General features: G+C 45.4%; 5 protein-coding genes across 5 annotated transcripts in view; all 5 read right to left on the reverse strand.

The window, feature by feature from the left end:
* Positions 1 to 888, reverse strand: part of LOC118404418 (proline-rich protein HaeIII subfamily 1-like) — a 2479-nt gene extending 1591 nt beyond the window's left edge. Inside the window, exon 1 of the mRNA XM_035803489.1 lies at positions 869 to 888. Within this exon, the coding sequence (XP_035659382.1) occupies positions 869 to 888 (20 nt within the window). The remainder of the gene's footprint in view (positions 1 to 868) is intronic.
* Positions 889 to 3522: 2634 nt separating this feature from the next.
* LOC118405136 (nascent polypeptide-associated complex subunit alpha, muscle-specific form-like) lies at positions 3523 to 6395 on the reverse strand. Its single transcript, XM_035804553.1, has one exon. The coding sequence runs from the start codon at positions 6346 to 6348 to the stop codon at positions 3574 to 3576; it is 2775 nt and encodes a 924-aa protein (XP_035660446.1). The 5' UTR covers positions 6349 to 6395; the 3' UTR covers positions 3523 to 3573.
* A 6553-nt stretch (positions 6396 to 12948) lies between these two features.
* LOC118404419 (tripartite motif-containing protein 2-like) lies at positions 12949 to 20575 on the reverse strand. Its single transcript, XM_035803490.1, has 2 exons — positions 18750 to 20575; positions 12949 to 14643 (listed from the first exon to the last, which is right to left on the reverse strand). The coding sequence occupies exons 1-2, from the start codon at positions 20571 to 20573 to the stop codon at positions 12949 to 12951; spliced, it is 3519 nt and encodes a 1172-aa protein (XP_035659383.1). The 5' UTR covers positions 20574 to 20575.
* A 747-nt stretch (positions 20576 to 21322) lies between these two features.
* On the reverse strand, positions 21323 to 22964 carry LOC118404420 (potassium channel subfamily K member 16-like). Its single transcript, XM_035803491.1, has one exon. The coding sequence runs from the start codon at positions 22962 to 22964 to the stop codon at positions 21918 to 21920; it is 1047 nt and encodes a 348-aa protein (XP_035659384.1). The 3' UTR covers positions 21323 to 21917.
* A 1009-nt stretch (positions 22965 to 23973) lies between these two features.
* LOC118405154 (protein FAM151B-like) lies at positions 23974 to 25318 on the reverse strand. Its single transcript, XM_035804580.1, has 2 exons — positions 25205 to 25318; positions 23974 to 24602 (listed from the first exon to the last, which is right to left on the reverse strand). Exons 1-2 carry the CDS (start codon positions 25313 to 25315, stop codon positions 24387 to 24389), a joined length of 327 nt encoding a protein of 108 aa, XP_035660473.1. The 5' UTR covers positions 25316 to 25318; the 3' UTR covers positions 23974 to 24386.
* Between the last annotated feature and the right edge of the window lie 22 nt (positions 25319 to 25340).

Below are 25340 nucleotides of genomic sequence, written 5' to 3' on the forward strand. Positions count from 1 at the left end.
TGCCTCCTGGTAAATTAGAGCTCGCAGACTCGTCGTCCGATCGAATCGCGCCTAATGTGAGGGGGGTATAAGAACGGCAACCCTTTCCTGTAGCGTGCATGTCGGGTGAGCGACACAGCCGGAATCGAACTCACGGCTTCTAGTTCCAGGGACAAAATATGACAATTCACAGAAGTTCCAAACAGGACAAAGAGCATTATGACTCAACGGTCCATAATTGAGAACAAATTTAGTTTTGCGCAGTAGGAAGTTCTGTTCTAACTTCAAGCACATGGTAAAAAGTAACCTCTATATGACATATATAAGTCAATTCTAAAGCCTTTTGATACACAATTGACATATAACTTGGAGATTTTTTTTCAAGGTATACCCCCTACAAATTTCAAATCGATGGAGGAAAAGTGCATATTATAACGTTAAAATGTTTAAGAAAAGATAGATAAGATTTTTAAAAAACTCACCGCCGATATGAGGGCAGCGACTGTAACGACCAGAAGTAACTTCATGTTGGTTGCAGATCTCTGTCGTCCCGCTCGCTGCAGAACAAGCTGGTAACAATACAACAGAAAAATCCTGCTTATATACTCTCTGACCCGCACGGGCCAGGCGGAAGTCGGTGCGCGCGACTGACGCAAGGCTACCAAAGTCCAGGTGTCCGCGGAGCACCCTACCATTTACTTGGATAAATAAACAACGGATTCGGTGACAAGTCGTACCTTTCGCGATTTGTCTAATAAGGGATCTAGTAGCATGGCGTACGTGCATACGTCGTCAAATAACGCATATATTCTTAGTGCCATGCCGTACCTTGCGCCAATCGTCAAGTAACGGATCCAGCACTAGTAACATGTAAATGTCGTCAACTAACGTAAACAGTGGTAGTGCCATGCCGTACCTTTCACCACGTCACAGGTGACTGACAATGAAGTGAAGATAGTTCTTTCCTCAGCACACACTGACAGCGTTGTCTACCGTCAGCTGCTAATTAAAAGGACTTTTCGTACTTCGCTCAGCTAGGTGAAAATGCGAAGTAAGCTTCGGTTAGGGCCGTTTCTCGGATAGGACGTTAAATGGAGGTCCTGTGTTTGAGGAGAGCCACGTTGAAGATTCCACCACACTTACTGAAAAGGAGGGTGTGTGTAGATCAGTACAAAGCCGGTATGTTATGTGGATGCAATACAATCAGAATAACGGATCTAGTGACACAATACAACTCTCTTTCACAGTGTTATTTTTTTAGTTGCTCAATTGGACGAAGAAAAAAGTTGTTTTTTTTGTTATAAACGCTGACATCCCCAGGAAATTGCTAGAAAACTTTTCATTTTGTCACGTACTTTTAGCACAGTCAAGATTTTGAAAATATTTCGCATTGGATAGTTACGAAAACAAGAGAGAACATGTAAAAAGCATGATCTTAAAGCTCCGAGCATAGTAGAATGTTTCAACGAGGGGTGTCAGCAGGAAAAGTACTAGTGTCTTTGAGACCTTCATTAACTCATGCACATATTAAAAATTCGCATGCTATTTCGTCATTTAGTTCGGCAGATATTTGGTCAGCTGGTACATAGTGATACAGATAACGACTTTAAAAGATCCGTTGTTTTTCAAAGCGTACCTGTTACCGTTTATACCTGATTACGTCACGTCTACTTGGACTTTGATAGCAGCAATATTGCGTCATAGAACGTTTCGGTACAAATCTTGGGTGATGGCACTGGTGAGAAAGATTGCCAGCTCGATCTTAAAGTGGTGGTTGACATAATCTTTATAGACATGTTTACAAACGCAACACATTTAAAATCAACATACAAGATGAGTTTAAAAGACGAAGGAACCCAGGCCTACCCCTTAATCAGAGTATTAACAATTTTGGAGGGCGCAAGGAAAAAAACTTAATGTGTGCATCCGACTATTTGATACATGTAGTATTGTACAACGTTACGTATCAATCTTGGCCTGTATTGCACTGTTGCTTTTACAAGAATATTGCACTTAAACAAAAGCTATCTGCTTGAAGTGCATTGACCTAGACATCGCTTTAGTTTCCTTAAAGTATGGAAATCGTCTGGACCGGCAAGAGTGTTCACTGAAGTAAAGAAATAATTTTTATTTATTTTTTTTTAATTCGGTAAAAACAAACCAAAGGTGGTCCATTAGTTTTATTAATGCCATAGTGGCAGTGAGTTGCTTTCAACTTTGTCAATTACACGGTATCGGAAGGTGGAGCCCAACCCTCTCCTTCCACTGCCCTTTACCTCCCCAACCGAAGTCAGGTACCCATTTGTACTTTATTTATTTATTTCATCTTGAAACAGATGGGTAGCCCCTACAACAGTGCATAGTTGATTTCCAAGGGGGCCCATCAAACATACATGTAAGATAATAAATACAGGACAAAAACGTGGTAACAGTCAGTCAAATTTTGAACACCCAGGGACAACATACAGTACAGAAAACATAAAACCGGTGCGTCAAAACATAATCAGTGTCCATACTCATGTCGAAAACGTTCCAAGGTCAAAATCAATATGTCAAGAGATGGGGTGGAGGTCAGAGGTCAAATCATATATCAAATCATGTGTAAATCGAAAATTAATGAAACTGAAATACACCTGGATGGAGTGAGGAACGTCTCGTTAAGTGCCTTTCCCAAGGGCACAGGATTGATTGGTAGCCTGACAGGATTCGAACCCAGGACCTCTGGGGTCATGGAAAACGCCCTGCAGTTACGATACAACCTCACACTTCGGACCTACAAAGTTATAACTTCATCATATATGAGGTGAAGCTTCACATGGCGAGAGTTAACGTGGTGTATGGAGGCAAAATATCAACATTTCATTACTCTCCAAGCAGAGGTTAGGCTCCGGCTGTTGTTGTTTTTTTACGTTTTTTTTTTGTCGTTTTCATCGGGCTTTTTATTTTTTTATTTTATCTTGCTGTATCAAAACCTAACTGGTACTTCAAGAAAAATGACAAAATAGAAAGCCCGATAAAAACGACTAAAAACGTTTAAAAAAAGCAGCCGGAGCCTAACCTCTGCTTGGAGGGTAACATTTTATGCCTTGTTAACGTTTGACTCAGAACTAGGCCCTTGGTTAGAGTCCCCTGACATGCCACCGATGTTTTGCCACACAGAATTTAGACTGTGCAGGCAACTGCTTCCTAAAGTGTAGAACGATCATTTCACAACAGCTGGCCTGGGGAATGGAACAGTTTGGAACTTTCGTTAAGCACCGCCTATCAACATAGACAAGTACTGCACATCTTTAACCTACTCAGACTGTACCAGGGAAGGGAGCATTTCGTCTATGCAATCCAATCAACACGGCCGATCATCGTTCAAGGGGAGTTGGAGGGAATTACCAGTAACTACACCCAGAACAAGTTTAGGACAATAACGTGTGCTAACTGCGTCACATATGCTGTCATCATCATCTTCACTAACCTCAAAAATAACCGGAGCCGAACCTCTACATACTTAGAGAGTAGGACTGAAGTAAGCACACACAAATTGCCAAGTACGTGTACGTATTTTCTTTATTTTCATCCCGCCTTTTTAGCTGTTAAGCTTTATTGTTGGGTGACCGGTGGAGGTAGGGTACCATCGGGAGGTGGCGGACGGGTGCCGTCAGGACGGGTGCCGTCGGGACGTGGCGGACGGGTGCCGTCAGGACGTGGCGGACGGGTGCCGTCAGGACGTGGCGGACGGGTGCCGTCAGGACGTGGCGGACGGGTGCCGTCAGGACGTGGCGGACGGGTGCCTTCAGGACGTGGCGGACGGGTGCCGTCGGGACGTGGCGGACGGGTGCCGTCAGGACGTGGCGGACGGGTGCCGTCGGGACGTGGCGGACGGGTGCCGTCAGGACGTGGCGGACGGGTGCCTTCAGGACGTGGCGGACGCGTGCCGTCAGGACGTGGCGGGCGGGTGCCGTCAGGACGTGGTGGACGGGTGCCGTCAGGACGTGGCGGACGGGTGCCGTCAGGACGTGGCGGACGGGTGCCGTCAGGACGTGGCGGACGGGTGCCTTCAGGACGTGGCGGACGGGTGCCGTCAGGACGTGGCGGACGCGTGCCGTCAGGACGTGGCGGACGCGTGCCGTCAGGACGTGGCGGACGGGTGCCGTCAGGACGTGGCGGACGCGTGCCGTCAGGACGTGGCGGGCGGGTGCCGTCAGGACGTGGTGGACGGGTGCCGTCAGGACGTGGCGGACGAGTGCCGTCAGGACGTGGCGGGCGGGTGCCGTTAGGACGTGGCGGACGGGTGCCGTCAGGACGTGGTGGACGGGTGCCGTCGGGACGTGGCGGGCGGGTGCCGTCAGGACGTGGCGGGCGGGTGCCGTCGGGACGTGGCGGACGGGTGCCGTCAGGACGTAGTGGCCGGTGGCCATCGGGGTGTGGTTTGTCGCCATCGGGATGTGGTTTGTCGCCATCGGGACGTGGTGGCCGGTCGCCATCGGGATGTGGTTTGTCGCCATCGGGACGTGGTTTGTCGTCATCGGGACGTGGTGGACGGTCACCATCGGGACGTGGTGGACGGTCGCCATCAGGACGTGGTGGACGGTCACCATCAGGACGTGGTCGGTCGCCATCGGGACGTGGTCGGTCGCCATCGGGACGTGGTTTGTCGGTCGCCATCGGGACGTGGTCGGTCGCCATCAGGACGTGGTGGCCGGTCGCCATCGGGACGTTGTGGTCGGTCGCCATCGGGACGGTTGCCGTAGGGTCGGTTGCCATAGGGTCGGTCGCCATCGGGACGGTCGCCATACGGTCGGTTGCTATCGGGACGGTCGCCATAGGGTCGGTCGCCATACGGTCGGTTGCTATTGGGACGGTTGCCATAGGGTCGGTCGCCATAGGGTCGGTCGCCATCGGGTCGGTTGCCATCGGGACGGTCGCCATAGGGACGATCGCCATAGGGTCGGTCGCCAAAGGGTCGGTCGCCGTAGGGTCGGTCGCCATAGGGTCGGTCGCCATACGGTCGGTCGCCATAGGGTCGGTTGCCATCGGGACGGTCGCCATAGGGTCGGTTGCCATCGGGACGGTTGCCATAGGGTCGGTTGCCATAGGGACGGTCGCCATAGGGACGGTTGCCATCGGGACGGTCGCCATAGGGACGGTTGCCATAGGGTCGGTTGCCATCGGGACGGTCGCCATAGGGTCGGTCGCCATAGGGTCGGTTGCCATCGGGACGGTTACCATAGGGTCGGTTGCCATCGGGACGGTCGCCATAGGGTCGGTTGCCATCGGGACGGTTGCCATAGGGTCGGTTGCCATAGGGTCGGTTGCCATCGGGACGGTCGCCATAGGGTCGGTTGCCATAGGGACGGTCGCCATAGGGTCGGTCGCCATAGGGACGGTCGCCATAGGGTCGGTCGCCATAGGGACGGTCGCCATACGGACGGTTGCCATCGGGACGGTCGCCATAGGGTCGGTTGCCATCGGGACGGTCGCCATAGGGTCGGTTGCCATCGGGACGGTCGCCATAGGGACGGTCGCCATAGGGTCGGTCGCCAAAAGGTCGGTCGCCATACGGTCGGTCGCCATAGGGTCGGTTGCCATCGGGACGGTCGCCATAGGGTCGGTTGCCATCGGGACGGTTGCCATAGGGTCGGTTGCCATAGGGTCGGTTGCCATCGGGACGGTCGCCATACGGTCGGTTACCATAGGGACGGTCGCCATAGGGTCGGTCGCCATTGGGACGGTCGCCATAGGGTCGGTCGCCATACGGTCGGTCGCCATAGGGTCGGTCGCCATAGGGTCGGTTGCCATCGGGACGGTCGCCATAGGGTCGGTTGCCATAGGGACGGTCGCCATAGGGTCGGTTGCCATAGGGTCGGTCGCCATAGGGTCGGTTGCCATCGGGACGGTCGCCATAGGGTCGGTTGCCATCGGGACGGTCGCCATAGGGTCGGTCGCCATAGGGTCGGTCGCCATAGGGTCGGTCGCCATAGGGTCGGTTGCCATTCGGACGGTCGCCATAGGGTCGGTTGCCATCGGGACGGTCGCCATAGGGTCGGTTGCCATAAGGTCGGTTGCCATCGGGACGGTCGCCATAGGGTCGGTCGCCATCGGGACGGTCGCCATCGGGACGTGGTGGACGATTGCCATCGGGACGTGGTGGCCGATCGCCATCGGGACGTGGTGGACGGTCGCCGTCGGGACGTGGTGGACGGTCGCCGTCGGGACGTGGCGGCTTGTCGCCATCGGGACGTGGTTTGTCGCTATCGGGACGTGGTGGACGATCGCCATCGGGACGTGGTGGACGGTCGCCGTCGGGACGCGGTGGACGGTCGCCGTCGGGACGCGGTGGACGATCGCCATCGGGACGTGGTGGCCGATCGCCATCGGGACGTGGTGGACGGTCGCCGTCGGGACGTGGTGGACGATCGCCATCGGGACGTGGAGGACGATCGTCATCGGGACGTGGTCGGTCGCCATCGGGATGTGGTTTGTCGCCATCGGGACGTGGTGGCTTGGTGCCATCGGGACGTGGTGGCCGGGTCATGGCGAATCCGTCGATGATTGAGGGAGGCGTTGTGCCCTCGGGGTGTGGAGGCCGTGTGCCCTCGGGACGGGGAGGGATGGTGCCATTGGGAGGTGGGTAGTGTAGGGGGAAATCGTCCGGACCAATCGGCCTGAACGTTCTTTGGACAGGGTTGGCGATCACCTGTATGTGAGAATCAAAGAACATGGGTCAGTCATGAGAGAAGAAAGAAGATCTGTACATTATTTATAGGTTCATTGTACGGGGGAATTTCTCCTCTTCATGTAGCTCTTTAGTAAGTACAATGAACTGTCGTCCGCTCTAAGCACTGTTATCCTTTCAGGAAGTGTGCATGTCAGGTGAGCGACATGGCCGAGACCAAATATGGCGTCTAGTTCCCTAGGCACTGTCGCTAACCACTGTACCATGCAGGATACTATATAGAAGGAAGCACTCAATTGTAGGCAAGTTTTAAAACAGTATTGGGACAAATGTCTCACCAAGTATCATAAAAAGATATGTTCATAGAATGAAATAAACCACAATTCACAGAAATGCGAACTGAACAAGGAAGTGCTATGGCTCGACGCTCCATACTAGATAAGTTCGTGTTATGCAGGTCCAATACCAATACTAATTTCTAAGGCATAGTAAGATATTTCTAAAAAAAACTAAATTCAAGATGAAGCATACATTTCTTTATTCAGGTTGTAACAAAACAATGCACTGTGGGCACTAGGCAGCGAGGCTGGTATCATGACTACAGACATATAAATATATGTCAATCAAAAGGCTGCATTTTGACATCTGGTTACTTTTAACCATGATAGTTTTATGATACATTTTACAGGCAGTAAATGCCATCTTTTCGCGTCCCTTAAACTAAACGAAAATGTTGAAAGGTTATTCAAGGTATAATTCCCGCACGTATTTAATCAAATTGGCAGATAAAAAGTAAAGAGATATGCGAACGTTCAAAAGTTGCATCGAAAGAATTCTTTTTATTCTAACCTTACGAAAAAAAACTAAAACTTACCGCCGATATGAGGCCGGCGACTGTTATGGCTAAGAGTAGCTTCATGTTTGCTGTAGATCTCTGTCGTCTGACTGCGTCGAAAAGTCCCAGTCCCAATAACCAGGTGGAAGAAAATTCCTACTTATATACTCTCTGATCTGTAAGGAGTGACGGGTGGTACTTCACGTGACCGATGCAAGATTGCCAAAGTCCAGGCGTTCGTGGAGCACCGTACCATGTACCAGGTTTAATAACAAATAAACCACAGATTCGGTGACAAGTCGTACCTCTCGCCATTTGTCAAATTACGGGTCTAGTAACGTGCTGTGCCTTTCGACATATCACATAAAGGATCTAATCACATGTCTTGCATGCACACGTCGTCAAATAACGTGAGTGTTAGTGCCATGCCGTACCTTGTGCAGTTTCTCGAGTAACGGACCTAGTACTAGTAACATGTCGTACATGCACACGTCGTCAAATAACATGTGATAGTGTTGGTGCCATGCCGTACCTTTCGCCATTTGTCACGTAAGGTATCTAGTACTAGTATAACATGTCGTCAAATACCGTATGTAGCGTTAGTGTCATGCCGTATACTTTCACCTGTGAAGATAGTTCTTTCCTCGGCGCACACCGACAGCGTTCTTTCAAGTAACGGGTCTAGTACCAGTAACATGTACATTTGTCAAGTAACGTATGCAGTATTAGTGCCTTGTCGTACCAGTCACCGTGTCAAATGACTGACTAATGTGAAGATATTTCTTTCTTCAGCGCACACTGACAGCGCTATCTACCACTTACTTTCTTTACTTTAGTCGAGATCCCGCTCGAGCCAAGTTTGAAAGTTGTCTCCACTCCTCCCTTTCTTTTACCAAGGTCTTTATTTCCCTCACATCATATAGGTTAGTGTCGGCTCTGAGATTGTCGATAAAGTTGACTTTGGGTCTTTCCCGGCTTTTCTCCCTTTTGTAGTTTTGTCTGACGCAGTGAGCAGCTAGTTTTAGTCTCTTTGCCTAAATTTGTTTCTGAAATGGGCGGTAGGTCTTGATACAGCTGTTCGTTGGAAAGTTTCTGCATCCAGGAGACATTTAGTCACCGTGTGTAGCATCCGTTCAAACTTTTTATTTTTTTTATTATTCACATTTCTTTAAAGAGGTTGAGACGGAAAGCAGACCCTGCTTATCGAGGCCTTCTCCTCATGTACATAAACAGAAATAAGGACACACATCCATGACTACAAAACGCTAAATAACAAAGTCAAGAGATAATGATAACGACATGAAATAAAACAACAAGGAATCAAATAACAAAGTGACGTGTAGCTAGTATACACACTTACAAGTAATCAAATAAGGTTATAAGTCAACTAAAACAACTTGTCTGTTGGATGAACTTAAATACAACATCAAATAAATGACAGTTCTGAATGGTGGATAGTTCTGGGTTTCCCCTGGGTAAGATTGAACACAAAACATAACTACATGAAAAGAAACAAGGAATCAAATAACAAAGTGACATGTGGCTGGTATACAAACTTAGAAATAGTCAAATAAGGTTATAGGTCAGCTAAAACGATCTGTCTGTTGGATGAACTTAAATACAACATCAAATAAATGACAGTTCTGAATGGTAGATAGTACTGGGTTTCCCCTGAGTAAGGTTAAACATAAAATACTTTCAGTGGTGTGTCTTGGGTCGAATGGTAAGATACCTTGCATGAACATAGTGGTTAAGGACGACAACGTATCAAGTCTTGCATTATTGTATAAAGGACAGTGTAGAAGGTAATGTATAGTGGACTTGTTGGGGTGACCGCATTTACACACAGGACTATTTACACAGTTATGTTGGAATAGGTGGATATTCAACTGACCGAAGTTAAGTCCAAGTCTGAAGTCTTCAAACTTTTTGTAGAGGATTTTCTGACTGTCCATGTTTCGCACAGTCAAGCGTTGAGATTTTTAACATTGGACAATTTCGAAAACAAGAGAGAAAATATAAAAACATAATCTTAAAGCACCAAGTATATAATAAAATGTTTCAGTAGGGGATGTTAGCAGTGTCTTTAAAACTTATGACCATTTTCAAAATGCATAGAGCAAGCTATAGCTATTTGCTCATGAAACCCGTTATATATTTGGTCAGATGAATGGTACATATTTCGAAGATCCGTCGTTCTTCAAAGCGTACCTGTTACCGCAGAATACCGGTACGCGTACCTGTCTACGTCACATCTACTTGAACTTTGGTAGCATTGCGTCATATATAGAACGTGTCGGTGTGATCTTTAGGTTATTTGCTGTTGAGGGAAAGATTGCCCGCTCGATCAAAGGAAAGTTCGTCTGTACCGGCAAACTTGTCCACTGACAGTAAAAAGTAGACTTTTTAACATGTAGCCCTTTAAGACTGTAGAGGCCATGTGTTATCATGCAGTGTGCCTAGGATACGGTATTGGGAGGTGGAGCCCAGCCCTCTACCTTTTAACCTCCCTAACCGAAGTCAGGTACCCATTTTTACACCTTTGGAGTGACGAAAGCCGTGTTAAGTGTCTTTCCCAAGGGTACAAGATCGGTACCATGACAGGATGTGAACACGAGACTCAGTCGACCTTGTTCACAACGGACTGGTTTCTGCGCTAAGCACCTGCAGCTACGCCATACAACCCAACAATTTGGAAGTACAATGTTACAAGAAGTTATATAGTTTTTAGCTAACTTTGATCCATGTCGGTCATATATTCACAGGTATTACACATAGCGATGCCTAACTTGGTGTATGGAAGGCAAAGTATCAACATGTGGCGTCATGTTAACGTTTGACGCGGAACCAGGTCCTTGGTTAGAGTCCCCTGACATGGCACTTATGTTTTGCCACACAGAATTAAGACAGTGCAGGTAATGACTAGTACTACATGAAACACAGAGCGATCATCCCACAAAAGCTAGGCTGGAAATGTAAGAGTTGGCCTTTGTTAAGCACCGCCTACCAACATGGTTAGGTACTGCACATTCTATATGGAGATATTTTTGAACGTTTATGTCACTATGATTTTGCAGGTTTGTTCTTTCTTCTAATTATTCCTTTCTCCTTCTCTCATTCTTGGCAACGCCTTAAGGGTGACGCCTTAGGGGCAAGCCTAGTTTTATTTCCTTAAGCTAAGGGCACAACTCGCCGTACGTGCAATTTGACCGTACGTTTTTTTGGGAGGCCACGTCCGCCACGTATTTCTGAAAACGCTCAGGCTGTACAGGGCAGGCGCGTTGCCCGTACTGGCACGCACGGGGGGGGGGGGGGGGACGAACCCTCAGCCCGATGGTACACAAAGTTTTGCCTGCACGTGAAGTTGTACGGCGTGTCTGCGTGCTCCAAAATTCGTCGGATTCCCTGCGAGTTCGTACGGAGGCGGTACTTAACACTTCCGGATCCCAAAAGATTGCCCACGTTTTGGCACGTAGACAGCACGTATTTGCACGTACGGCGGGTTGTGCCCCTAGCTTTAGTGGCAAGCTTATTGGCATAGTATAGTGTTGTGTGCGAGTGGCTTGACAAAAAGGCAAATTATGGGGAGGGTAACATCCTGAATTTTCTAAAAAAGGTAGCCTTTCTATTTTAGGGTTATAGTTGTCTATACCCCCTTCATATAAATATGGATTATAATTACCTACCTCCCTACCTAGTCCCTAATTATAATTATTATATAGCCAGGGGACGTGGGCCAATCAGAAGGCCCCATTTCATGCTGGTTATGACGCCGTAACAGCCGTGCATTAATTTTTTGATTATCGCACGGGTGCATTAAAAACTTTTGAAACTTTAAACCAATCAGAAGGACAGACAAACAGGACGCTGGCCAATCAGAATGAGATATCCAAGAATCGTCCATCTGCCAAGATAGGGGAATAAGTACAGGCATGGCAGGGGGGATGGCTCCCTCTATTAACATCGGTAGTGCGTGTTTTTTTGTTCAAAGAAAACATTTGCCGTCTTAAAACAACATTGAATTACCTATAATATTTAAGACAATAAAATCTATTTCAAGTCATGTCCAATTTAAACTGCAAATGGAAAATAAAATTATTTGCACCCCCGCCCATTCAAGTTCAGACGACAATAACACCACGGTCCGCCATTGAGTAGCGGTCATGGCGCTGGAGGACCAAAATGTTACCTTTCTTCGGAGAAGTCGCGTCTGGGTTCGTAGTGAACGAGATTCTCAAGAGCTGTGAAGCACAGGGATCCCGGAATGCCTCAGGAAAGCCGGCAGAGATTTAGCGCCTGATACGAACGAACTCGACAAACTGGAGAATGGGCGAGTGGAGAAATACGGAGCGTGCAACAGTTTGTAACATAATGAATCGACTTTGTTCTTATTTCAAGCCTTGGAACAGAAATACATTTCACGTAAAAGTTTTATGTTTTTCAAATTCACTGTTCAAATTTATGTAACTGCAAAGAACATTAATGTTACTGAATAAAAGATGTATGTTTTTATAAAGGAATTTGTCGCTCCTACTCAACCGGAAACTCTACTCTACTCTACTCTATTTTTAAATGGGTCAGTGTGGGTAGGCTATATGATAATAGGGTTAATGACCCACCTGTTCCTCGGTATATATGGTGTCATAACGCCTGGTCCTTTGCTATAACCACCTCATAAAACCACCTCGTTCGCTTCGCTCACTCGGTGGTTTTATTCGGTGGTTATAGCAAATGACCAGGCGTTATGACACCATAACACCTCGGGGCGGGTCATTAACCCTTAATTATGTTACTCTAAAGCGGAACGGGGTGTTAAGGGATTTTTTTTACCTTGTGGCACCAATTTTTTTTTCAATGAAGACAAACACATGAACATAAATGACCAAAATCAACTGGCACACGTACACACATATCTGGCTTTATTATTCGAATTGTAGCTTTTTTTTATTTACACAGAAATTTCACTTATATATCGTAACAGAATCAGTTTTGAACATTTCTGTACGAAGTTGTTTTAGATATCGTTTAACGAAGCCAAAAGGAGCGGCCATTTTAGTACCAAAGTCCTGCTGATAGAAAGGGCAGCACTTCCGTTCTTTGACCTTTGGGTCTAGGAAAATGTGTGTCCTATGATAGACATCAACAATTAACATTATAGGGGCTTATAGCAGACTTTTATCAATCACAAATGTCCATGAAATATGATGAATTGCAAGATGATAACTTTATACAAACGTATTTACATTGTCATCAAGTTCATTACTGACTACCTATTATACGTTGTACCTACATGTATCTACATGGAGTCTGAAATGACCTACAGGGGAAGTGTTTTTGGTTTATATTTAAAGTGGCTTACTTTGTCAAATATTATTCATGCAGGGCTGTCAAATTGCACTTATTTATGTTTACTTTACACCAGCTAGTCCTGTTACATTGTGGTATCACAGTATCAACAGCTTCTTTAGTTGTAAAATATGGAGACTGTGTGTTTCTTATCATCAGTCACTACCAGCTGTCCCTGTGTTCCCATGGCAACAGCCCTTGGCTTCCCCATGTCTGTAGCGATGTGTTTGAGGAATTTTCCTGTCTTGTCAAACATCTCCACACGCTTGTTTCCTATGTCTGCCACGATGATGTTACCTGCCCTGTCTGTACAGATGCCACAGGGATCATTCAGCTGACCTTCACCACTTCCCTTTCCACCAAACTGGAACAAAAACTGTCCGTCCTCGTTGCACACATGGATATAGTGATTGCCATAGTCTGACACAAGAATGTTTCCTTCCCTACCCACAGTGATGTATTGTGGCCATTTCATCCCCTGACGCCTCAATAGGAAGTCCCACCATTTTCCTTCCACGGCTCGTAAAAGTGACCCATCTGGCCTGAACGCCAAAACTTCACCATGTGTGTTGTTCTTGTCTCCAGTGATTTGTGTGATGAGGATGTGGTTCCTCCTGGTGTCCACGGCAACTCCTCTGTAAATTCCTGTATTCTGTAGGTCAAACTTCCTTAACATCCTGCCCTGTTTGTTGTACTGAACAGCAACGTCAGCAGACTCTGTGTCGCCCACCACCCACAGGTTTCCCTCCCCATCCAGGGCCACATCCCCTGGTTCCATTTGATGTTCATCTGACACGACTGTTGGGAACTGTCTCACAAATGTCCCCTGCAGGGTGAAGACTTGGATTCTCTTGTTCCTACAGTCTGCTACAAAGATCTCCTCTTCATCTGACACTGTAACACCACGTGGGCTCTTAAATTGTCCACTTTCTGATCCATCTCCACCAAATGTCACACTCTGAGACTGAAGCTTCATTTGCCTTTGGTTACCATGGTGTTGACCTATGCCCCCTGCTGCACCATTAGTAGATGCGATTGCTGCTGGGATTGGCGCTGATGCGAGAGACTGGACCGTCACATGTCCCAATACTGGCACTGGGGTGTCTGTGGGCTGAAAGACAGCAGGCTGGGTTTGTACAGGAGTTGGTGCTGCTTTTTCTCTGTACTTTCCTACCACCTCTGTCAAAGCAGTTTGCTGACTGAGAAACTTGACCAACCCCTGCTGCAGTTCTTGTTCTGCTCGATCACAGGCAGCAGAAAGTTCATTGACATCTGCCAATACTCTGTCCCTTTCAGTCTGTATTTTCTCCAAGTTCTCGCTGTGATTTTGTTGGGAGTTAGACAACAGGAGGTCTTTTCTCTCTGTGAGTTTCTGCACCATCTCCTTATAGGTCTGATTGATGGTGTTGTCTCTCTGCTCTTTCTGTTCATTCAGGCCTCTCTCGTTTTCCCTCAGGCCTCTGATGACGCTGCAGTAACTTTCCAGAATGTCCCTCCCTTCATTGATCAAGGCCTGGATTGTAGATTTATTTTCCTGTGTGGCTTTTGCAAGGCTTATTATGTTAGGATGTCCATCATGACCTTCTTCAAGACAGTCCACACACAGAGGCACTTGGCAAGGTTTACAGTAGAGTTTTAGCTTCTCAGAGGGGTGAAAGCTGCACCTGTTTCCAGACTGGGATTGTTCCCTTGTTTCCCCTGACAGTGTGGCCTGGTTTTGCAGCCTCTCACACAGACTTGTAACCAGGTGGTTGTCTGGCAAACCTTCGACCCCCTGGGGTGGTGGCCTGGCCTGCTGACGACAGATTGGGCACTGCAAGGGAACTTGCCTACTTACAATGTCCTGTAGACAGTCCTGACAGAAGGTGTGCTGACAGGGCAGCACCTTGGGCCTGGTGAACAGCTCCAGGCAGATGCTGCAGGTCAGTTCTTCACGAATCTGTTCTTCAAAACTGGACGGTGCAGCCGCCATGATTGTTTTCGTAAAACTATACAAGTGGCAGCCCCACGTCAAGCCAAAGTACAGATGACGTACATGTTTGCTTTGGGCCGGTCCAATAGTTGAGGTAGACAAGAAGCTATTTCTAGAATTATTATAATTCTGATGTTTCAGTCTTTACTAACTATTACCCTTACAGACTACATTGCATCAATGGTGACAGAAAAGGTATATTTCCTTCACTAAAATAACTATTTACACAATCCTTCTACCTGGGGGAATCTAGGTAAAACATATTGGAAGTCGTCAGGCCACTAAAGAGTAGATACAAGATATGTAAAAGATAACCTTGATACATGTACACTGAACTACTGACAAGTATGAACGGTAACACGAACCAAAGGGCAAGCGTCCCCTAGGAAGACATAGGATGGAGGGACAACATACAGGAGATACTGACAAAGTACAGACTGGGCAGACTAGATAGACTGGAGGAGGAGGGGTATATTCCAAGATCAAGAAGAGTGGAAAAGACGTTGCTCTCAGCTGACAAGACCTAACTTAAGCCGTACCTGTGGAAGATGTAAGATGTAATAGTATAAATGGCTATTTCAAGTTATTTTCAGAAATATAAACAACCCCCTATGCTAATGTGTGAGTTGGTTTCAACCATCAATAACTATTTGATGAATAACTACTAAATCGATACTAAACAGTCAGGTGTTGGTCAGGTGCCTGTTTACTTTTGATATAGGAGGAGTGTGTCAATATCCAATAATACTGTTTGGTACGTTAATCCATGCACGGTTTATTACATTCCGATTATTGCTAAACCCATACAGACCTACATTTTTATGAAGCGAGAAAAAGCCAAACTTCTATGCTAGACTAGGTCTATAATAATTCTATATATATATTTTGTCTTTGTTGTGACCTGTACTTAGCTCTGTTGGGCAAAAATGTACAATAAAGGTTTCCATTCGATTTGATAATAGATTTATTGCACAGCAATTATACAAGGTACAACGTATTGCATCTACTGGTACATAAATACAATTCCATAAGGCTAATATATAAGTAACCGTGTGTAGTATGGTATGAGAATGGGAATTTCTAACTTAAGACAAACAAACAAACAAACAAACATACTTCTAGACATCCTTTAACCTATTTACCTATATTTAGCATGTAGAGGTTGTCACATGTCATTAATAACTTAAATTTGCTACTCATGTCCTTTGAGACAAATCCTTGTATCGAAGATGACAGCCTCATGTATTGTAAATTATCACCCCATAGATGGCATTGCGGTGTTGTCCTTCTGACCACTGGCCTAACTGTCACCTAACGTTCCATCCAACGCGGTTAGCAGACGCTTTTACACGACTTAAGTCTATCTGTAGCAAAAATCATACAATCCTACATTTCCATCATACCAAGAAGCGAGGAGATGCCGGACTTCTATGCTAGACTAGATATATAATACTTTGACATGTAAGTTTTGTCTTTAACGTTTTGTGACCTGTACTTAGCTCGGTTGGGCAAAATAAAAGTCATACGTCATTAGTCTTATCAGTCCACAGATGGCATTGCTGTGGTGTCCTTCTGAACCCTTAACCCTTACTTTCATCTGACGTTCCAGCCCCGCGTGTTGACTGTACACGCCTTGTCTCCATCCGTTTCTCCATTCTCTTCCCAGCTTCATTAACCGACTGTGTCATGGCAAAGAAAATCAAGGCCACAAACGCAAGACCACTGTACAACCAGAACCCCTTAAACCCTTGGTAGGCATGGTGGTATTTCACCCCTCTCTGTCTACTAGTCACATAATCACCAAACCCAATGGTACTGAGCGTTACAAATGTGTAGTACAAGGAGTCCACATAGGACCAACCCTCGCCTTTGGACCAATCCAACGGTTGGGGTAGACAAGGAACCATTTCTGGTATCATCATATCCCAGAAATATTAGTGCCTTTACCAACTTTTGTAAAAAAAAACACACTATACTGCGACAACATATATATATGTAATGGAGACAGAAAAGTATATTTCATTGTCCATACTGATATATGTATGCTCACTACAGACCTGGGGGATTATTTTACATATATCTTGACTGCCCTCAGGCTAGTTCAGAGCAGATTAAAGATATTTCATTAGTAGACTTGATACAATACTGACATGAGTACAAGTAACTATGTGGAACTCAGGAAGTAGTATATATTATGTTTTACGTTATTTCAAGCAATGTAAACAACCCCCATACAGATATGTAAGTTGCCCCCCCCCCCACCACCACCAGAATATTTAATAAATAACTACTAAATACTACATACAGCCAGACAGGTGTTGGTCAGGTGCCTGTTTGTTTTGGGGATAAGAGGAGTCAATATTGAATAGTACTGTATAACAAGTCGATCTGGATATATTACATTTTAGTCCAGCTTTATATAGGAATATGGTAGTTTTAAAATACTTAAGGCACTATCCCTACTGTACTATCCACACCCCTTTGTACTGACAACCCCTTCGCTCTATAATTTCTACATCCAAGTGAAGTGAGGAAAGTCGTGTAAGGTGCCCTTCCCAAGGGCACAAGATCGGTAGCATAACAGGATTTGAACCCAGGACCTCTGGCTTCTGGGCCAAACAACTTGCAGCTACGCCCCACGACCCAAAAAGTCAGAGGTACAATGTTATAAAAAACTATATAATTTCGAACTATCTTTAATCCACGAGTCCCGTATTTACTCATGGTTCACATGATGCTATGTTGGTATATGGAGGCAAAATACAACTATGAGTCGCAGTGTTGGCGTTTGAATCCGAACCATTTCCTTGGTTTGAGTCCCCTGACATGCCACCGATGTTTTGCCACACAGAATTTAGTCTGTGCAGGTAATTACTAGTACTACATGAAACGTAAAGAGATTGTCCCACAAAGGCTGGACTGGAAAATGGAAAAGTTAACTTTTGTCAAGTATCGCCTATCAACATGGCCAGGTACTGCATGTGCTCTATGGGGATGAGAGTGAACGTTTTTTTTTTATCATTTAGAAATAGAAAACATCCTGTTTTCGCTGGTTTCTTCTTTTTCTTCTCTCATGTTTGGCAATGCCTCAAGGGCAAGCCTATTTTTTCCTCAGTGGCGAGCCTAAAGATATAGTATTGTGTGCAGGTAGGTCGACAAAAGGAAAATTATTGGGAGGAAAATATATTGAATTGTCTTGAAAATATTGCTTTCTTAGTTACTATTTGTATATCAAAGGGGTATAGACAAATAACGTTATAACCATAAGACTAAGAAAGCAACTTTTCCTTGTTCACAAAATATTCTAAAATTTATGTTTTCAATGAACACAAACATATGAATATAAATCAACCAAATCAACACACAAATGTTGGCACTTATATCTGGCTTTATTATTCGAGAGTGTGAAACACAGAGATTCCATGTCTATCTCGTTACAGAATCAGTTCTGAACAATTTAGTGCAAAGTTGTCTAAGATTATTGTTTAAAGAAGCCAACAGGAGCGGCCATTTGGAACCAAAGTTCTGCGGAGTGAAAGGGTAGCATTTCTGATCTTTGACATTTGCGCCAAGTAGAAAACAATGTGTGTCCTATGATTGGCATCAACAAAGAACATTAGGGGCTGACAGTATATTTGTATCCAGTACAAATGTCCAAGAACTGTAATAAGATGCAACATAATATCTTTGATACAAACTTGTTTTCATTGTTATCATGTTTATCACTGACTATCTATCATAATTTGTTCCTACATGTATTTAAATGGAGTTTGCAATGGCCTGCAGGGAAAGTGTTTTCAAATTTATTCTAAATTGTTGTACTTTGCCAATTAATATTCATGCAGGGTTGCCAAATTGCACTTTTTATGTTTATTTAATACCAGCCAGGCCTATTACATTGTGGTATCACAGTATCAACAGCTTCTTTAGTTGTAAAATGTGGAGACTGTCTGTTTCTTATCATCAGTCACTAGCAACTGTCCCTGTGTTCCCATGGCAACAGCAAGCGGTTTCATCATGTCTGTTGCAATGTGTTTAAGGAATCTACCTTTCTTGTCAAACATCTCTATGCGGTTGTTTCTATAGTCTGCCACAATGATGTTACCTGCCCTGTCTGTGCAAATGCCACGGGGCCCCTTCAATTGACCTTCACCACTTCCATAACCTCCAAATTGGAACAGAAACTGTCCGTCCTCATTGCACACATGGATACAGTGATTGCCATTGTCCGATACAAGAATGTTCCCTCCCCCATCCACAGTGATGTACCGTGGTTTCTTCATCTCCTGTCGCCTCCATAGGAAGCTACCCCATTTCCCCTCCACAGATCTCACAAGTGACCCATCTGGCCTGAACACCAAAACTTCACCATGTGTGTTGTCCTTGCCTCCTGTGATTTGTGTAATGAGGATGTGGTTCCTCCTGGTGTCCACGGCAACTCCTCTGTACCATTCTGTATTCTGTAGGTCAAACTTCCTCAGCACCCTGCCCTGTTTGTTGTACTGCACAGCAAAGTCAGCAGATTCTGTCCACCCCACCACCCACAGGTTCCCCTCCCCGTCTCGAGCCACATCCCCTGGTTCCATCTGATGTTCATCTGATACGATTGTTGGGAACTGTCTCAAAAATGTTCCCTGCAGGGTGAAGACTTGGATTCTCTGGTTCCCCTGGTCTGCTACAAAGATCTCCCCTTCATCTGAAACTGTAGCACCGAGTGGACTCTTAAATTGTCCACTTTCTGATCCATATTCACCAAATGTCACACTCTGACACTGAGGCTTCACTTGCCCTTTGTCTTGACCTATGCCACCTGCTGCACCATTACTAGATGCGGGTGCTACTGGGATTGGTGCAGATGGGAGAGACTGGACCGTCACATGTCCCAATAATGGCACTGGGGTGTCTGTGGGCTGAAAGACAGCAGGTTGGGTTTGTACAGGAGTTGGAGCTGCTGTTTCTCTGTACTTTCCTACCACCTCTGTCAAAGCAGTTTGCTGGCTTAGAAACTCGACGCATCCCAGCTGCAGTTCTTGTTCTGCTAGCTGACAGGCAGCAGACAGTTCATTGACATCTGCCAACACATTGTCCCTTTCAGTCTGTATTTTCTCCAAGTTCTCGCTGTAGTTTTGTTGGGAGTCAGACAACAGGAAGTCTTTTCTCTCTGTGAGTTTCTGCACCATTTGGTTGAAGGCCTGGATAATGCTGTTGTCTCTCTGCTCTTTCTGTTCATTCAGGTTTTTCTCTTTTTCCCTCAGACCTCTGATGAAGCTGCAGTAAGTTTCCAGAATGTCCCTCCCCTCATTGATTAAGGCCTGGACTGTAGACTTCTTTTCCTGTGTGGCTTTTGTAAGGCTTATTATATTTGGATGTCCATCATGGCCTTCTTCTACACAGTCCACACACAGAGGCGCTTGGCAAGGTTTACAGTAAAGTTTTAGCTTCTCAGTGGGGTGAAAGCTGCACCTGTTTCCAGACTGGGGTTGTTCCCTTGTTTCCCCTGATATTGTATCCTGGTTTTGAAGCCTCTCACTCAGACTTGTAACCAGGTGGTTGTCTGGCAAACCTGCAACCCCCTGGGGTGGCAGCCTGACCTGCTGACGACAGTTTGGGCACTGGAAGGCCCCTCCCCTCCCTGCATGGTCCTGTAGACAGTCCTGACAGAAGGTGTGCTGACAGGGCAGCACCTTGGGCCTGGTGAACAGCTCCAGGCAGATGCTGCAGGTCAGTTCTTCACAAATTTGTTCACGAAAACTTGTCGGTACAGCCGCCATGATTTTTCTCCTGTTTAAGTGGCAGCCCCACCTCAAGTCAAAGTACAGATTACGTACATGTTTACTTTGGGCTAGTCCAATAGTTGAGGTAGACAAAAAGCCATTTCCGGTATCAATAGAACTCTGATGTTTATGTATTTACCAACAATATCACTAAACAGACTACACCGCTTCAATGGTGACAGGATAAGTATATTTCCTTCACTAGAATAACTATTTACATACTCTGCCAATCTGAAGAAATGTATTCAAAACATCTTTTCAGTCGTCAGGCCAGTAAAGATTAAATAAAACATACTTAAAAGATGACCTTGGTACACTGAATTCACTACTGACATGAGCACTACAATGTACACTGAATTCACTACTGACATGAGCACTATAATGATGCAAAACTAATAAAAAAGACATATAGTGTGTAAATGGCAACACAAACCAAAGGGCAAACGCCCCATAGGAAGACACAGAAAAAGATGGAGGGACAACATGCTGGAGATACTGAAAAATTACAGACTGGGCAGACTAGATAGACTGGTGGAGTACCGGATCTTCCGTGATCGATAAGAGTGAAAAAGACGATGCTCTCAACTGACAGGCCCTTTCTTAAGGAGTACCTGTGGAAGGTGTAAGATGCGACAATGTGAAAGTATAAATGGCTGTTTCGGGTTATTTGCAGCATTTTAAACAACCCCCTATAGTAATGTGTAAGTTGGTTTCCACCATCAATAACTATGTCATAAATCGATATTAAACAGTCAGGTGTTGGTCAGGTGGCTGTTTACTTTTGATATAGGAGGAATTTGTCAATATCCAATTATGACTTTGCATGGTTATTGCATTCCGACTATTACTAAACTCATGCAATCCTACATTTTCATGAAGCGAGAAGAAGTGAAACTTCTATGCTAGAATATGTCTATAATACATTATCTACTTGTTATAATTTATTGTCTTTGTTGTGACATGTACTTAGCTCATTTGGCAAAAAATGTACAATAAATGTTTCCATTCGTTATAATAATAAATTTATTGCACAACAATTATACAGGGTACAAAGTATTGCATCTACTGGTACATAACTACAGTTCTATAAGACTGATGTATCTAATGCAATCATATAGTGTGTCTATAGTGTGTAGTATATATGGTATGAGAATTGGATTTTGCAATCATTAGAGAAATTTATAACTTAAAGCAAACACACAAACAAACAAGCTTCTAGACATTTTTGATGTATTTTCCTATGTTTAGCATGCAGAGGTTGTCACATAGATTTACTACTTAAGCCCTTTGAAACAAATCCTGGTATATAAGATGATAGCCTTGTATACACATAATAAAATATTACCCCACAGACGGCATTGCTGTGTTTTCCTTCTGAATCCTGCTGCTGCCCTTACTTTCACCCGACGGTCCAGCCACGCGTGTCGACTGTACACGTCTTGTCTCTATTCGTTTCTCCATTCTTTTCCTAGCTTCATTAACCGCCTGTGTCATGGCAAAGAAAACCAAGGCCACAAACGCAAGACCACTATACAACCAAGACCCCTTAAACCCCTGGTAGGCATGATGGTACTTCACCCCTCTCTGCCTTCCAGTTACATAATCACCAAACCCAATCGTACTTAGAGTCACGAACGTGTAGTACAGGGATTCCACATAGGACCAACCCTCGCCAATACTAAAAATAACCGACGGTACGAAGATGAACAGAAGGGATCCGAGCCCGATGAAAAGCGCACCGATAGCTCGCCGAGTGGCGTCGGGGCCCCAGCGATGATTCCCCCGCAGAGCTGCCGCGGCCGCCCGGTCGTGGATCCCTCTCATCCCCTCGCCGAGGAGAGACACGAACGCGATCGTTAACGGCACGCCGAAGAAGCCGTACACCACACAGAACACCCTGCCAGCTTCGCTAGATGGTGAGATGTGGCCATACCCAATCGTCGTAAGAACTGTCATGCAGAAATGCAACGTTCCTGACAAGGAACCCCAGTCAATAGGCGAGCTGTTGTTTCTCGTGCTATGCGGATCTAAACCATGTTTCACTGCTTTTTCCGTAACATCTGTGATGCGGCATACAAGAGCTCGCAGCTCTCTCTCCGTGAGGACGATTTTCGACATGTTTTCCTCTCTTGACGCTGTGCTCAAGTTTGTCAGACGCTCTTTGACGATGTCTTCAATCGCATGAAACCCGAAAGTGGTATTTGCGACGTTTGCGGGCGGTTCTTTAGAGCAGTAGTCAGGTCCGTAGCCCAACGCTTCGGCCACTTTGAACAGGTCATCTCTCAGCTGTTTCTCTTCGCTTTCTTCGAGCAACATGAAAATGCCGGCCCCAAGCAAGTTGTACGCGAGGAAAACGAGAATGAAGATCGCGGTTACGCATTTCCCCATGGCTAAGTTAAAGAGTTTTTGTATGCGATTATTCGCTCAAAATTAATGGTCGTAAAAACACTCGAGTACATGAAATATACCCACTGTCTTTGACGTGTTGTAGTGTTGAATTGAAGAGTTGATAAGCAAGAAGGCACGAGATCGAAAGGTGACTGGTTCTATTTCCGGTGCTCCTGGTTAGACGTCGTTTCCATAGGAGGACACTTGATGCGATTTTCCTCACTTTTTCCAGGTGTAAAAGTGGGTACCTGACTTCGGTTGGGGAGATAAAAGGCGGTGGAAAGAGAGGGTTAGGCTCCACCTTCATAACATGTCCTATACACGGTGGATAACAACCCAATGCCTATACAGCATGAAAAGGACTATTTTACTAGATGTCATCAAAATCAATTATTCATTATGCCATAGAAATTAGTCTGACCACGCCTGTGGCAATTACTCATCAGTTTCCTCAGGCCAGTCGGCACAAGCCATCAGTAGCAATTCATTAGAAGTACACTTGCGTGTATACCGGTTGTAAATGTACGTTTTACAGCTGTGGTCACCAGTCGTCTGTGAATAATTAGTAGTTCGCGTCATTAGCTACATGACAGTGTAGCTAACTGTGCACTCAATTATCTCTGACTCTCTCTCTGTTTGTCTCTCTGTCTCTCTCTCCATCTGTGTCTCTCTCTCTCTCTGCCTCTGTCTCCCTCTCTGTCTGTCTCTCTGTCTCTGTCCGCCTCTCTCTGTGTCTTTCTCTGTCTCTCTCGGTCTCTCTCTGTCTCTGTCTCTCTCTGTTTCTCTGTCTCTCTCTCTGTCTCTGTCTGTCTGTCTCTCTCTGTCTCTCTCTGTGTCTCTCTCTCTCTGTCTCTCTGTCTCTCTCTCTCTCTCTGTCTCTCTCTGTCTGTCTCTCTCTCTCTCTCTCTCTCTCTGTCTCTCTCTGTCTGTCTCTCTCTCTCTCTCTCTCTCTCTCTATATATATATATATATATATATTACATTGTATACACTGTATTATTATTAAACTATAGAGTTGTATGACCCTTGTCAGGACCTCAATGAAATGCGGCCTGCAGGCCGATTTTTGCTTTCATGCATAAACGAAGGTTCAGACAAAGAAAATTACATATATTGAATAAACTGACATGAGAGACACACGTAAAGATCAAAACGTCCTGACCTCTCCAATGAAAAATGACTTAACAACGTGGAATAGCTATTGATTTGAACAATTCATAACGAAAGTTTACTGTAAATAAGGATTTTCGCAAGCAGTGTGGATGACCATTTTACAATCTTTTAAAGATAACTGTGATAACCGTCGTTTCATCTGGTTGATATATGGTAGTGTAACAAAATTCTTTATCGAAAACTACAAACATTATCCACAAACATCCATAAAAACGTATCAATTTTTAAGACATCCTCGTCGCATTTAGTCTAATTTAGCGCCATCTTGAATCTCTGCATGACGTCAGGCGTGACGTCATAGTACACCCGGCTGCGATCGAAGTTGTTCCTGACGAACACTAGGTCTTCTGTGACGTCAACGCTGTGCGTTTCCGGTTCCGGTTCAGGCCATCCCACCGAAATGTACAGGTGGTAAAGCGGAGACTGGCTCAGTAACCAGCTCAAGTTGTCCCACGATCCACGGACCTACAATGGAACACAAAATGAGTTTCATAAATTTTTCTCCTGAACTAATTGTTTTGTTTTGTTCGTCGTTCATGGGGTCAGACATCTTTTTATCCAGCACAGAGATTGCCCCACAAAAACACTAAGACAAAAAGTTTTCTTAGGTATCCTGTTTTGTTTTGCATATCGTTCACGGAGGCAGCCATCTTTTTATCCAGCATAGGCTGTCCCGCGATCATGGCACAAAAACATCCGTGAATAGTTTCATCATGTCGGTGAATGACCCAGTAACAAAGTTCTTTGTTCACCGCATCTTTAATTAGCGATGACAGCTCGCTGCAGTGCACACTGCGCAGCAATCCAGGCAAGACTTTCAGAGAAAAAGATGTCAAAGACAACAGATACGAAAACCGAAATGTTGCTACAGTATCAAAGATATAGCCGCCAGGAGGCCCAAACTTGACCTCGACTTCTGTCTTCCTATTAGACATATTCACGTGTCATCAGTTATACTGACAAGAAACTACACATGAACACAGGCAAACATGCCAGAACAATACCTCCATTTTTATAGAGGCAATGATGACGTAGTGTTACGTAATGATGACGTAGCTGTTACGTACATGTCTGGCGTCCACACTGAGCACCACGATCTGCGTCAGGTCTGCGCACATCCGGGCAACCTCCTCAGCCTGGGAACGAGAGTACCCGCCCGTCACGTTGTCAGGTTTCATCCCGATAACTGGTGTTTGGAAAAAG

This window comes from Branchiostoma floridae, chromosome 17, assembly GCF_000003815.2.
Source record: "Branchiostoma floridae strain S238N-H82 chromosome 17, Bfl_VNyyK, whole genome shotgun sequence".
Lineage (NCBI taxonomy): Eukaryota > Metazoa > Chordata > Leptocardii > Amphioxiformes > Branchiostomatidae > Branchiostoma > Branchiostoma floridae.